At 42.5% G+C, this 16,000-nt stretch overlaps 1 protein-coding gene across 2 annotated transcripts in view; it reads right to left on the reverse strand.

The window, feature by feature from the left end:
- Positions 1-5,008: 5,008 nt before the first annotated feature.
- Positions 5,009-16,000, reverse strand: part of LOC137322950 (transmembrane protein 182-like) — a 70,088-nt gene continuing 59,096 nt past the window's right edge. For both annotated transcript variants that reach the window (XM_067986208.1, XM_067986209.1), the window contains exons 5-6: positions 10,073-10,210; positions 5,009-8,430 (exon numbers count right to left, since the gene is read on the reverse strand). In XM_067986208.1, coding sequence (XP_067842309.1) covers positions 8,159-8,430; positions 10,073-10,210 — 410 coding nt within the window. In that variant the 3' untranslated portion in view covers positions 5,009-8,158. The remainder of the gene's footprint in view (positions 8,431-10,072; positions 10,211-16,000) is intronic.

Consider the following 16,000-nt stretch of genomic DNA (forward strand, 5'->3'; position numbering starts at 1 on the left):
CCTGATATGGTGATGGATGGTTAAATGTGTTGTGCACTGGATACACCCAAGCCTGTGCCCCTTGGGCTTGCAGGAGTGAAGATGGGAGCCATACCAGGGGAAGGAAGGAAGGAAAGAAACAAAGGAACCAAAACACAGCAGCCACTTTTCACACAGCAAGGTCCCACAAACAGCAATGAGTTGGTGGTAGTGAAGTGGCAGGGTGGGCCTTACGCCTGCCAACGCAATCCCGCCAGCAGCTACTTGTAATGTGGAGGCCTCACTCCCCCAGCAGACAGGGCAGTTTTTACAGATCTTGCTGATAGCATTTGACAAGGTTCCACATAAGAGACTGTTAACAAAAATGAGAGCGCATGGAATTGGAGGTAACCTATTGGATTGGATTGGGAATTGGTTAGTAGGTAGAAGACAGAGAATAGGGATAATGGGTATGTGCTCAAATTGGCAGAATGTGAGTAATGATGTCCCCCAGGGATCTGTACTGGGGCCACAGCTTTTCACTATATTTATAAATGACTTTGATGAAGGAATAGAGAGCTGTATATCTAAGTTTGCTGATGACACTAAGTTAAATGGCATAGTAAATAGTGTAGATGGGAGCAGAAAGTTGCAAAGGGACAAAGATTAAGTGAATGGGCAAAACTGTGGCAGATGGAGTTTAACGTGGGAAGGTGTACGGTCATCCACTTTGGACCTAAGAAAGCTAGATCAGAGTATTTTCTAAATGGCGAGAAGCTAGGAAATGTGGATGAGCAGAGAGATTTAGGGGTCCAGGTACCGAAATCACTAAAAGCTAGCGGTCAGGTACAAAAAATAATTTAAAAGGCTAATGGAATGTTAGCCTTTATCTCAAGGGGACTGGAATACAAAGGGGTGGAAGTTATGTTACAGCTGTACAGAGCTCTTGTTAAATCCCATCCGGTGTACTGTATTCAGTTCTGGGCACCGCACCTCAGGAAGGATATATTGGCCTTGCAGCGCAGATTCACCAGAATGATACCGGGGTTAAATGTTTAAATTATAAGGGCAGCTTGCTTAGGTTAGGCTTGTATTCCCTTGATTATAGAAGATTAATGGATGATCTAATTGAGGTGTTTAAGATGATTAAAGGATTTGATAGGGTCAATAAAGAGAAACTATTTCCTCTCGTGGGAGAGTCTGGAACAAAGGGGCATAACTTAAAATTAGAGCTAGGATGTTCAGCGGCGATGCTAGGAATCACTTATTCACATGAAGGGTAGTGGAAATCTGGAACACTCTCCCCCAAAATGCTGTTGAGGCTGGGGGGTCAATTGAAAATTTCAAGACTGAGATTGATAGAATTTTGTTAGGCAAGGGTATTAAAGGATATGGAACCAAGATGGGTAAACAAAGTCATGATACAGATCAACCATGATCTAATTGAATGACGGAACAGGCTCGAGGGGCTCAATGGCCTACTCCTATTCCTATCTTCCAGTGGCAGTCCAGGACATCAATGTGGCTGCCAGCCAAACATTAGAAGGGTATAGCAGCTGTTGTCACTAGTTATCTTGTGATTTCTTTTTCTTGAATGAAGAGAAGAAGCAATGGAAGGAGGATGAGCAGCATTCATAGATACACATAACCCAACTCGCAGAGCAACTGTAGCAGTGAAGAGGAGGCACTGTGCACTCTGTGTTACTTGCAAATCCCAACAGCTATCGCCTGTATTCCAAAAGACACTGCAGCTATGGAGTAGAAGGCAATGCTGCTGTCTGTTGGCCCTTACCTGTCTGCCATCTTTCCCACAACTCCATGTTTGAACCTCTCCGATCAGTTTTCAGCCCTAATCAAAGTCAATAATGACATCTTCTGTGACTGTGGCCGTGGTGCATTATCCCTCCTCATCTTTATTCCAGTAGTTTTTAAACATGGCTAACCACACGATCCTTCTCCAACGCCTCTCCTCTGTTGTCCAGCTGAGTGGGAATGCCCTTGCTTTGTTCCATTATTACCTATCCAGTCGTAGCTAGAGATTCCCTGCAATGGTTTCTCTTCCCACCCCTGCACCATTACCTCTGGGGTCCCCGTGCATCTATCCTTGGCCCCATCCTATTTCTCATCTACACGCTGCCCCTTGGCGACATCATCCGAAGACATGACGTCAGGTTCCACGTGTATACTGACCACACTCAGCTCTACTTCACCACCACCACCTCTCTCAATCCCTCCACTGCCTGTGTTGTCAGACTGCTTGTCCAGCATCCAGTCTTGGATGAACTGCAAATTCCTCCAATTAAATATAGGGAAGACCAAAATACATTGTCTTCAGTTCCCACCACAATCTCCGTTCTCTCTGTACTGATTTCACCCCCATTCCTGGCCACTGTCTCAGGCTGAAACAGACTGTTCGCACCTCAGCATCCTAATTAGCCCTGAGCTGAGTTTCCAACCCCATATCTTCTCCATCACAAAGACCACCTACTTCCACATCCACAACGTTGCCCATCTCAGCCCATCTACTGTTGAAAGCCTCATCCATGCCTTTTCTACCTCCAGACTTGACTATTCCAAAGCTCTCCTGGCTGGCCTCCCATCTTCCACCCTCAATATACTTGAGCTCATCCAAAACTCTGCTTCACATGTCCGAACTCACAGCGAGTCTCGTTCATCCATCACCCCTGTGCTCACTGATCTATATTGGCTCCCAGTCCACCAATACCTTGATTTTAAAATTCTCATCTTCATGTTGAAATCCCTCCACGGCCTCACTCCTTCCTGTCTCAACTCAGGAGTGTTAGTGCTGTGCGTTCTCTAAACTCAATGGTGTTAGTACTGTGCATTCTCTGAAAAGCCCTCCTCACTAACATCTGGGGACTTGTGCCAAAATTGGGAGAGCTGTCCCACAGACTAATCAAGCAACAGCCTGACATAGCCATACTCACAGAATCAAACCTTTCAGCCAACGTCCCAGACTTTTCTATCACCATCCCTGGGTATGTCCTGTCCCACCGGCAGGACAGACCCACCAGAGGTGGCGGTACAGTGATATACAGTCAGGAGGGAGTGGCCCTGGGAGTCCTCAACATTGACTCTGGACCCCATGAAATCTCATGGCATCAGGTCAAACATGGGCAAGGAAACCTCCTGCTGATTACCACTTACCGCCCTCCCTCAGCTGATGAATCAGTCCTCCTCCATGTTGAACAACACTTGGAGGAAGCACTGAGGATAGCAAGGGCACAGAATGTACTCTGGGTGGGAGACTTCAATGTCCATCACCAAGAGTGGCTCGGTAGCACCACTACTGACCAAGCTGGCCGAGTCCTGAAGGACATAGAGGGAAGGTCATTGATGAAGCAGCTATCATAAGGTCAGAAATGGGGATGTTCGCTGATGATTGCACAGTGTTCAGTTACATTCGCAACCCCTCAAATAATGAAGCAGCCCGAGCCCACATGCAGCAAGACCTGGACAACATTCAGGCTTGGGATCATAAGTGGCAAGTAACATTCGCACCAGGCAAGTGCCAGGCAATGACCATCTCCAACAAGAGAGAGTCTAACCATCTCCCCTTGACATTCAACGGCATTATCATCGCTGAATCCCCCACCATCGACATCCTGGGGGTCACCATAGACCAGAAACTTAACTGGACCAGCCATATAAATACTGTGGCTACAAGAGCAGGTCAGAGGCTGGATATTCTGCGGTAAGTGACTCACCTCCTGACTCCCCAAAGCCTTTCCACCATCTACAAGGCACAAGTCAGGAGTGTGATGGAATACTCTCCACTTGCCTGGACGAGTGCAGCTCCAACACTCAAGAAGCTCGACACCATCCAGGACAAAGCAGCGCGCTTGATTGGCACCCCATCCACCACCCTACACTTTCACTCCCTTCACCACCGGCGCACAGTGGCTACAGTGTGTACCATCCACAGGATGCACTGCAGCAACTTGCCTAGGCTTCTTCGACAGCACCTCCCAACGACTGGGTCAAATTACACATTCCAACCAAAGGATTGAGTGAGTATTGTTCTCCCACTTCCTGCCAATGGCATCAGCAAATTATGTTAGTTTCAACACAATGATGACCTAAAAAAAACCTCAATATAAAATTTCCTTTGAGGAAGAAATAGTAAATGTTAGGATCCGTATCCAAACGTGCTTGTGGAGCTCTCGTTATATTTTTATTTTATAACCAACAGACTTTTTTCATAACGGGCTGTGAGAATTTGCATTTTTTGCATCTTTTCCTTGTAATTCAATCATCTCCTCACGATGTTAATTCATGCTAGAGAATGATCCATGGTCTCCAACTAGACAACTTCCGCTAGCTTTTCATCTCATCATACCTCAGTCCGATCCCATTCCTATTCATATCCATGCGCGTACTTTCCAACAAGCGGGAATGGAAAAGTTGGTCGATTTTCCTCCTTCCAGAGGCAGTGAAATCAATTCAATATTAGCAATTGACGATGGAGAGATTATTGCAGGCAAAATGATCCAGGTCTTTGAGGAGATAACTAAACTAGTAAACAAACTCACTCTACTGCACTTCATTGTCAGTTCGATACCTTGATTTATACCACAAAAGATTATTATTGGTACAAAGCCATATCACTTTGCACTAACTTAGTGGAAATGCACCATCAAATGCTGAGTGATGTAAACATAAACAGGCTATTTGTCTTGGATCAGGAATGCAGAAACGAAGGAAACAAATATCAAGTCAGACTAGAAATTGGAAGAATTTTTCAAATGGTCTAATTAATAGTCTGAAAATTGTGAGGGCCAAGAATCGGGCATGCTGACCTTCATGTCCAACTTTGCGATCTGCCATCCCATTGAGCGCCAGGATGATTAATTTGAAAAATTTACCCCATAGAGTACAATGTGAGCATTTTGCATTACAGGGCAAAGACCTCACAGGTTGTCTTGTGGTTTCCTTTATATAATGTTCCTTTGAGCAGTGCACACTGTGGTGCAAGGTATGTGGGAACACTGCAAAAGTATTCTAACTCATAATTATTAGAAAAAACATGTTTTTTGAATATATTTTCAGACTTTATTGTGAAATTAAACTTCAAACAGACTTCTGTGAAATGTGTGATTTTTACCAGATAGTTAAGGAAAAAATTTAACAAAAAGGCACTAATTCACAATGTATATGACCTTATATGAAAGAAATGCCCAATGCTATTTGAAACAAAGTAAATTTTGAAAATATGTTTTGAAAAATGACACAACAAATTAATACACAATGAAAGTAAAATACAGGAACTTTTCATTCACAGGGGAAACATTTTATAAAATGATATTTTCATCAAAACATATCTGCCAGCTACTTGCAGTAAAGTTGCTCCATTTACAACTTTTATTAGTTTGTTGAATACCCAAGAAATGTTAATACATTTTTAGTTCTGCTGATGCTTTTATTTATTTGTTCTTGGGATACGAGTAACACTGGCAAAGCAGTATTTATCGCCAATCCCTAGCAGATTCCCTTCCCTAAAGGATATTAGTGAACCACTTGAATTTTTACAACAGAATCACAGCCTTCATGGTGATTTTTCTGGTGCCAGCTCACAAATTAATAGATTTATAGAATTCCATTCCACAACTTACCATGGCAGGATTTGAGCTTGTGACCTCTGTGTCAGTAGTCCAGTACCATAACCACTAGGCTACCATATCCACTTGACTTCAGAAATACAGAAATGCAAAATTGATGGCTCAAATATTGGGCCAGAAATCGCTTCCGAAATAACGGCGCAGCTCAACAGCACTCTCAGTTTTTAGTGGTGAATTGAAGGAGCAAGTTCCTGCATTTGCACATGCGCAGTAAAACGTGGAAATCGTGAACTCGCTCCTAGTGGTTCACCAGCGATATGACAGCTTCGAATTAAAGGGACATGGCACGCTGCAATCAGGGAAAACTGGTGGCCTAAGTAAGGCAGCCACTGTAGATTTTGTGCCAGGTGAAGACAGTGGGAAGAGGAGCCAGGGCCAGAAGAGGCCGAAACAGGTACTTTCCTTGTGGGGCCAGGAAGAGCAGGAGTGCTCCTCTGGGCATTAGAAGGAAAGCCTAGGCTTCCCGTGCTATAGACCCTACCCTCCCTCCTCCACCCACCGCGTCCTAGTCCCAAACGTGAGACAATACCCAAAGTCAATCCCACAACCTATTTGGAGTCAGTGGGTGACCTTTGGGCCACAACATTTATCACCACTTCACGCCTGTTCCTGGCAGGAAGCCGGTCAGCTGGATTTAAATAAGGCTCGGAAGTTAAGAAAGCTCAGGCCTCATTTCTGGAGCAGCGGGTGAGTTTCTAACTCACACCACTACAGACCGCCTGGAGTTAAAATCGGGGCCATCGTCTCGTGTTTCTACTTCCATTTTATACGTCTCTCCCACACATTGCTCATTGGATTACTTGATTAACTGTTCAGCATAGACAAGGACATGGGCAGGTTTAATCAAATAAAAATAAATTAGATGGTGACAGCATAGCTGAGAAACCAGAAAGAAAATGGGTGCAATTAAGAACAGAACAAACAGAAAAAATAAACTAAGGTGTGGAATGGCACCATAGCTGTATGGAATATTTTATTGTTCTGGGCATCCTATACAAACTTCAAGCACTCCAGATCAGATGTAGCAATTAAATGCAGAATAAAAAGCTCCTTCTACTCTGTCTTTAAAACATATCTTAGAAGCCCGCTCAGGAGAGCATCTTTTATAATATTAGTGTGAGATTTCCATTTCCCACAAAGCCATCCTATGGCCTCACTGAGTGAGATTGCCAATTTGTGCCAAACCCTCATATGATGTACGCACACATTGGCTAGGACCTAGGTTGAGACTGCCAAAATAATTTTACAGAGAGATACGATTTTTGTCTATTAATTCAGGACCAAGTCCAAAACATAAAAGAACAGTATCCTAATCAACTTCATCACTGAGACCCTGTTATGAGGAAAAACATACGAGATACTATCTGGTTCATATGAGTTAAGAGACTGTTAGATTGAAATAACAATGCATAATGTTAGCAACAAACATGTTAGCATGTTCATAAGGAATTTCTGTGTCCACTATTTTAAATGAAAGTATTAACTGGTTTGAAATAAATGGGTTAACACCTTTGTTATAAAGTGTACAAAGGAATTTCAGGCTATCGCCTTAACACATTGCTTACTAATAGCAGAACCACTTATCTTGTAAGTGGCTTTGACGACACTACAAGATAAATTCACTGATCCCATGCTCCTAACAGTGCCAAGCTCAAACAAAATGTGGGTTGGAGATAGAATACAACAATATTGCGCAGATTCTCTGACCTGAACTCCCTTCAAATGTGGCTTTCCACTGGGATAACAGGATTGGTGAATTTATCTTTACATTCACAAAAGCAAAGCTATACCAGTTTATGAACATCACCAGTACTCAGATTATATTAGTGCCTTGAACTCTTGAGTTTCTTTTTTACTTTTAGTGCACAGCTGTGAATTACACAGGAAATGAAAGTGACTCATATCACAGACTTGTATTAAAGCATTTTTAGCAACATATTACCATAAACTATTGAGTACATTTTCCACTCTTGTGCTCTTTCTACAAAGCTTTGTCTACTGAGAGTGCATATTGGAAAATGGAGCGCACAAAGCCCTGATTTTTCTCTTCAATTACTTTAAATTTATGGAACAAAACATTGATCATTATATTCTATATGTTATACATTGCTTTCATATTTTAAGGGATTAAACCTCAGCAGGAAGCTAACTCCCTGTGGTTCAATGAGTAAATGCACCATCCAGCACAATCCTGAACCGTGCAAACTAAGAAAGTCCCAGGTTTGATGCATGTCTACGCTGAGTAAACCTGGTGACTGTAAAGACACTACAGTTTACCTTTGTGCTCCTGGGTTTGTGCAGGGAAAAAGAGAGTCTGGGTTCCCGCACCTGGTTGCTATCCAGTATTCACTGTGCAAAATTGCACTTGTGTGGATGTTGGGTGAGGATAGGAGAAGAGCCCATCAACAATCACTATTTAGACTCAAATGTGAAGAATGGCTATTGGGGTAAACAACCAGATACCCATTGAATAGTGCCCCAACATAACGCCTGGAGAAATGGGGAGAAAATTGGAGGAAGGGGAAATCACAGCATGAAAATATGAAGGGTGATAGAAACAATCAGAGTTCATCATCGCCAACTTTATCAAGTGGCAAAGAATAAGCTATGTTCCTTTTTTTGTTTTGAACAGCACATCCAACCTGAAAGAAGATTAAACCTGCAAATAAGGAAAAGAATATGCCAACAGGAGCTGCCATGAAAGACCAACCAAACTGAACTTTAACCTTTGGATGTGGACATGATTTATTTGGTTCAATGATCTGGTCCACCACAGCAGTGAGAGCTTGAATCCAATAGATGTACATAATAATGGAAAATGTGGACAAAATACCTGAAAGCAAAAATAATTGTAATCAGTGCTGTAGGAAGGCATATGTATTTCTATGTTTCATTTCTCTTTAAAGATTTCTAACAGTTAACTAGCATGTAAGGATTTGTTTTTGAAACTCCAAGTGAAAACTAGCAGGTTTTACTGTGATGGTAGTAATGCTAAAAGGTTTAATTTTCAATATTTTTCTTTATATTTTTTGAATAGATCCAGTGTATATATCTACAAATCTACATTCCAAAAATATTATTTACTTTATACTCTTGAAAATTTTGTTGACTATATGGTTCTGCACAAGCAATCTGTTTTTTAGATTGAATAAGTCCAACTAGACACAATGGAGATGATTTTTCTTTGATATTTTGTAAATAAATAAATTAGCACTTACCTTTTGTAGCCTCTTCAGACTTTCAAACAGCTTTCACTGAACAGAGCGGCTACAGTGGGTGCCCCGCTCAGACCACAGTTCAAAGGTCATCAGGGTCCCACTGACATAATAGGACCCTAATTTGCATATGTTATGAGGCTCCTGCCTGTTTTAGGTGGGCACCTCATCAACCACCAAAAATAGTGGCATTAAAATCACTGTGGAGCGGGACCCGCTCCTTTTTAAAACTCCCCCCCCCCCCACCTTCATTCCAGATCAGCATAACACCTGTTACAACATTTGGGTATATACAGCACCCATATCAGAAAATCTACACTGCTGTATCTACATTTGATTGGATGTACGCCAAAAAGGTGGTTAGAGTAGTGGTTTTAGGGACTGTGCAGGTGACACTTTCCACCCAATAAACAAAGATTATAAAAGTTCAGGCATGCAGAAAGCCAAGAATATTTTTTGCCAAAATTCCAATTTTATGCCGCACATAATTTACGCCAAAAAAAATTATCTATACCTGAAAAATAGCCCCAGAATCTCTATTTTCCAAGCTAGTGAGGTATTTTGGCAACTATATCACTGGCCCCTTTCTGTGAGCCTGTCCCCAAATGTGATTGTCTACCAGTTTGAGAATGCTGCATTTCCCACTTTCAAATTGTGATATCAGATGACTAATTTCACTAGTATGTCTACACTACAAGTATAGGAAATATATAGAAGCTGCGAATTCCCTATACAGTCTCTGTCTATCCGACTATCAGACCTGAGCTGGGAATTTCCTTGGAGCTGTTCCCTCTCCGCCTCCGTAACTTCAACGAAGTGCGGCGGTAACCACGTTTACACAAGTAAAAGGAACTTTATTGAGCTATTGAGCCCCTTGTAGTTCTCTCAGCAATCGGAATTGTGAAGAAAATACATTTCTAGCAGAACACGTTGGGAAGGAAATGCAATAGAATTCTAAGAAAATGCCTTTGGAAATGTGTGAAAATATTAGGTAGGACACCTTTTTGTTGCATGGATTGCAAACTGTTACAACTCTGTTCGAAACTATATTTATGGCAAAAGTTAAAGATTGAAAAGTGTTCTTAAATTTGTTTTCCTGACCTAGATGCAGAGGAAAGGTGAAGATCATATTAAAAATAAAACAACTACACTCACAAACAAATAAGTTCTATTTCTTTCCATAATGAATTGCCATTTGTGAACAGGATCTTTACTTTCCCTATTTACAGTTCAATGCACAGAACCCAACATTTCACGTACCAGCCAAAACAAAAAATCCTCCTCCTAGTATGTACAGGGAGTCATGCCCTTGGAAAGCTTCATAAATGACGAGTCCAAATCCAATTCCAATAGTGAGTACAGACAACACTATCAGCACACTCCAGGAATGACGATAACCTATAAAAACAAATCAACAATTAGACCTAACAGCATAGGTATCAAACAGAATGAACAAAGGCTGCAAGATACCACTTAAGCAATAGAGTAAGTTATTTTCTTAGGGCAATAGCCAAATGATGTTATTGAAATAAGGTCACAATGGAGACCTGTATCATCCCACAGTAACTCAATTACTTTAGTACAAATATTGCATTAATTTTTTTTTTCCAGGCATAATTCACAAGTGTATGAGAGTGTGTGAGACTAAAGAAACAAATGTATGAGGGTCTAAGCACAGTAATATGTTAGACACTGGCCTTTGAACTCTGCAACCCGTGTTCAAATCCAGCTCAGACTAGATGAAAGACTTAATTTTCTATTACCTGTAAGTTGGGATGGAAACAGAACTCAATGATCCTAGCAGCATGTGGGAGTTTGTGGAGACCAGTGAGATCCCGAGCAACCACATCTGCAGTAAATTTCTGCAACTTGAGGAACTTTGGTTCAGAGTTGTTGAACTGGAGTCCGAGCTGCAGACATTACGATGCATCAGGGAGAGGGAGAGTTATCTGGACACTTTGATCCAGGAGGCAGTCACACCCCTTAGGTTAGGTAGTAGTTTAGATTTGGTCAGTGGTCAGGGACAGGAGGATGTGACTGCGAGACAGGCAGATATGGGGACCCAGGATACTGTGATGGAGGAGCCTCAGCCTTTGACCTTGTCCAACAGGTACGAGGTACTTGCTACCTGTATGGATGAGAACAAAGACAGCAGGGAGAATGGACAAACTGACCACAGCACCATGGTACAAGAGGCCATTCACGTGGGGGAGTAAAAAAGAATGTGGTAGTGGTAGGGGATAGTATAGTCAGAGGGATAGACACTGCTCTCTGCAGCCATTGGGAGTCCCGAAGGCTGTGTTGCCTGCCTGGTGCCAGGTTTAAGGATATCTTCTTGCGCTGGAAAAGAACTTGGAGCATGAGGGGGAGGATGCAGTTGTCGTGGTCCACGTAGGAACCAACAACATAGGCAGAACTAGGAATGAAGATCTGCTGAGGGAGTTTGAGGAGTTAGGGACCAAATTTAAAAAGCAGAACCTCAAAAGGTAATAATCTCTGGATTACTACCTGAGCCACATGCAAATTGGCATAGGGACAAACTGATTAGATGGTTAAATGCGTGGCTGAAAGAGTGAGTTGGGAAGCAGGGGTTTCAATTCATGGGGCACTGGCACCAGTAATGGGGAAGGAGGGAGCTGTTCCATTGGGACGGGGTCCACTTAAACCGGGCTGGGACCAGTGTCCTGGTGAATTGAATAACCAGGGTGGTAGATAAGGCTTTAAACTAATAAGAGGGGGTGAAGGGTTCAGGTAAGAAACATAGAAAATAGGAGCAGGAGTGGGCCATTCGGCCCTTCGCGTCTGCTCCGCCACTCAATATGATCATGGCTGATTCTCTATCTCAATACCATATTCCCGCTCTCTCCCCATACCCCTCGCTGCCGTTTGTGTCTCGAAATCCATCAAGCTCCTTCTTAAATATATTCAGTGACTTGGCCTCCACAGCCTTCTGTGGTAGGGAATTCCGCAGGTTCACCACCCTCTGAGTGAAGAAATTTCTCCTCATCTCAGTCCTAAATGTCCTATCCCGTATCCTGAGACTGTGACCCCTCGTTCTGGACCCCTCAGCCAGGGGAAACATCCTCCCTACATCCAGTCTGTCTTGCCCTGTCAGAATTTTATATGTTTCAAGGAGATCCCCTCTCATTCTTCTAAACTCGAGTGAATACAGGCTGAGTCAACCCAATCTCTCCTCATAAGACAGTCCTGCCATCCCAGGAATCAGTCTGGTGAACCTTCGTTGCACTCCCTCTAAGGCAAGTATATCCTTTCTTAGGTAAGGAGATCAAAATTGCACACGATACTCCAGGTGTGGTCTCATCAAGGCCCTGTATAACTGCAGTAAGACATCCTTGCTCCTGTACTCAAATCCTTTTGCAATGAAGGCCAACATACCATTTGCCTTCCTAATTGCTTCCTGCACCAGCATGTTTGCTTTCAGTGACTGGTGTACAAGGACACCCAGGTCCCTTTGTACATGAACATTTCCAAATCTATCACCATTTACATAATACTCTGCCTTTCTGTTTTTCCTTCCAAAGTGGATAACTTCACATTTATCCACGTTATACTGCATCTGGCATGTATTTGCCCACTCACACAACTTGTCTAAATCGCCTTGAGGCCTCTTTGCATCCTCCTCACAACTCACAATCCCACCTAGTTTTGTGTCGTCAGCAAACTTGGAAATATTACATTTGGTTCCCTCATCCAAATCATTGATATATATTGTGAATAGCTGGGCTCCAAGCACGGATCCCTGCGGTACCCCACTAGTCACTGCCTGCCACCCCGAAAAAGATCCATTTATTCCTACTCTCTGTTTCCTCTCTGTTAATCAATTTTCAATCTATGCCAGTATATTACCACCAATCCCATGTGCTTTAATTTGGCACACTAACCTCTTACGTGGGACTTTAACAATTTTTTTTTTATTCGTTCATGGGATGTGGGCGTCGCTGGCGAGGCCGGCATTTATTGCCCATCCCTAATTGCCCTTGAGAAGGTGGTGGTGAGCCGCCTTCTTGAACCGCTGCAGTCCGTGTGGTGACGGTTCTCCCACAGTGCTGTTAGGAAGGGAGTTCCAGGATTTTGAAATGCCTTCTGAAAATTCAAATAAACCACATCCACTGGTTCTCCCTTATCTATTCTACCAGTTACATCCTCAAAAAACTCCAGTAGCTTTGTCAAACATGATTTCCCTTTCATAAATCCATGTTGACTTTGTCAATCCCACTGATATTTTCTAGGTGTCCTGTTATCACATCCTTTATAATAGACTCTAGCATTTTCCCTACTACTGATGTTTGGCTGACTGGTCTGTAGTTCTCTGTTTTCTCTCTCCCTCCTTTTTTTAAAATAGTGGGGTTACATTTGCCACCCTCCAATCTGCAGGAACTGTTCCATTATCTATAGAATTTTGGAAGATGACAACTAATGCATCCACTATTTCTATGGCTACCTCTTTTAGTACTCTCGGTTGCAGATTATCAGGCCCTGGGGATTTATCGGCTTTCAGTCCCATTAATTTCTCCAGCACTGTTTTTTTTACTAATACTAATTTCCTTTAATTCCTCCTTCTCACTGGTCCCTTGGTTCCCTAGCATTTCTGGGGAGTTACTTGTGTCCTCTTCCGTGAAGACAGAAACAAAGTATTTTTTTAATTGCTCTGCCATTTCCTTATTCCCCATTATAAATTCTCCAGTTTCTAAATGATATACTTCCCTTAGAAGCAGTGCAACAAAGGTTCACTAGATTGATTCCTGGAATGAGAGTGTTGTCCTATGAGGAATGATTGAGTAGAATGGGTTTATACTCTATGGACTTTCAAAGAATGAGAGGTGATCTCATTGAAACATATGATTCTAAGAAGGCTTGACAGGGTAGATGCTGAGAGGATGTTTCCCCTGGCTGGAGAGTCTCGAACTAGGGGACGCAGTCTCACAATAACGGGTCGGACGTTTAGGACTGAGATGAGAAGGAATTTCTTCACTCAGAGGGTCGTGAATATTTGGAATGCTCTACCCCAGAGGGTTGTGGACGCTCAGTCATTGAGTCTATTCAAGACTGAGATCGATAGATTTTTGGACTCTAAGGGACCCAAGGGATATGGGGATCGGCCGGGGAAGTGGAGTTGAGGTCGAAGATCAGTCATAATCTTAATGAATGGTGGAGTAGGCGCGAGGGGCCGTATGGCCTACTCCTGCTCCTACTTCTTATCTCTCAAATAGGAAAATTTCTGATGTATATAATTTCTGAGGTGACTTTAGGTAGACAGTACAATATCATCAAGTCTGCTGTCATGTCCAGTAGCAGGGACTTGAGTGGCATTAGCGCATATCGGCATTTTAGACACAGAAGCCAGTGACCCAAAATTGGAAAATTGTGCAAGTTACAAATCAGGCATTCTGACCAAATGCTTGAATTCCCAATATTAGCCCATCATGTGAAGCTCTGCACCAGAAGTGCTAAATCTTAAACTTTTACCTTCTTCTCAAGAGCTTTCTGTCCCCAAGTCCCACCTTATTATTGGGCAGTACATTATGCATGAGAATTATTTCTCCACTGATTTCTTAGTGCCTGTCCCTGGACCAGTTTACACCACAGGTACTATCACAAATTGCCCTCTTACCACTAATAGCTAAACCATCAAGGAAGTTTCACTCTAGTCAAAATTCTAACATGCATTGTTTTAGGCCTTGGTTGGTGTAAGGCCCTGTCAAAGATATGTTAGATTGTTCATTCGTATGCTCAGCCAGTATTTTGCGTAACATCTTTAATTTTGGGTGTTGAAACCCACTTTAGAATCCCAGGAAACTGTAGCAGATTCGGTAGGTTTCCTTAGGACCTTAGTTCTATGCCTTGCACTGCCTATTTTTCTAGCAGAGGCAGCCAAGAGAAGTTCTATGGAAATAATCATTCATGTTACATTTCATCAGAGAATCAAGTAAAAGATTGTGGAAAATACTTCAAAGATTCCAGATATGTTTTTGGAATGTTTGAAATATTGTATCAATCAAGTATTGCACCATTAATTTTTTGAGATGTGTGGCTGTCTTCTGCTTCTGCGTAGCTATACCAACTGTCAAAAAAAGTTGACTATTAGTTTTAGCCTGAAGGCAAAAAAGTTGTAACAGTGTAATACTGCCTTTTGGGGTAGACAGGAGAACATGGCGCACAGGCCTTGTGGTCTCTGGGATGTAGTACCACAATGCAAGTACTGTAACAGGCTCTCATTCATAGCAAATATAAGGGTAAAAATTTCAATTCCTAAAAGAACCATAGAAGTTTCCATCACATTATTTTTTTGTCATTCAGCCCATTGTATCTGTGCTGGCCCTTTGCTAGAGCAATCCAAAACTAATCCCACTGCCCCGTGCTCTCCCCATATCCATGCATCTTCCTCTGCTTCAACTATTTATTCAATTTTCCCTTAAAAGATGCAATGGTCTCTGCTTCAACCAGTCCTTGTAGTAAAACAGTCCATGCTTCAACAATCTTTTCTTAAGCTCTCACCTCACGCTCTCAACATAGAAACATAGAAAATAGGAGCAAGAGTGGGCCATTCAGCCCTTCGGGCCTGCTCCGCCATTCAAAATGATCATGGCTGATCGACTAACTCAATACCCTGTTCCTGCTTTTTCCCCATATCCCTTGATCCCTTTAGCATTAAGAAATATATCTATATCCTTCTTGAATACATCTCCACTGCCTTCTGTGATAGAGAATTCCACAGGTTCACCACCCTCTGAGTGAAGAAATTTCTCCTCATCTCGGTTCTAAATGACATACCCCATATTCTGAGACTGTGACCCCTGGTTATGAACTCCCCAGCCATCGGGAATATCCTCCCTGCATCTAGTCTGTCTAGTCCTGTTAGAATTTTATATGTTTCGATATGATCACCTCTCATTCTTCTACACTCTAGTGAATATAGGCCTAGTCAACCCAATCTCTCCTCATACGTCAGTCCTGCCATCCCAGGAATCAGTCTGGTAAACCTTTGTTGCACTCCCTCCATGGTAAGGACATCCTTCCTCAGATAAGGAGACCAAAAATGCACACATACTCCAGATGTGGTCTCACCAAGGCCCTGTATAACTGCAGTAAGACATCCCTGCTCCTGTACTCAAATCCTCTTGCAATGAAGGCCAACATACCATTCGCCTTCCTAACTGCTTGCTGCAC

The sequence above is a fragment of the Heptranchias perlo genome, chromosome 6 (assembly GCF_035084215.1).
Source record: "Heptranchias perlo isolate sHepPer1 chromosome 6, sHepPer1.hap1, whole genome shotgun sequence".
NCBI lineage: Eukaryota > Metazoa > Chordata > Chondrichthyes > Hexanchiformes > Hexanchidae > Heptranchias > Heptranchias perlo.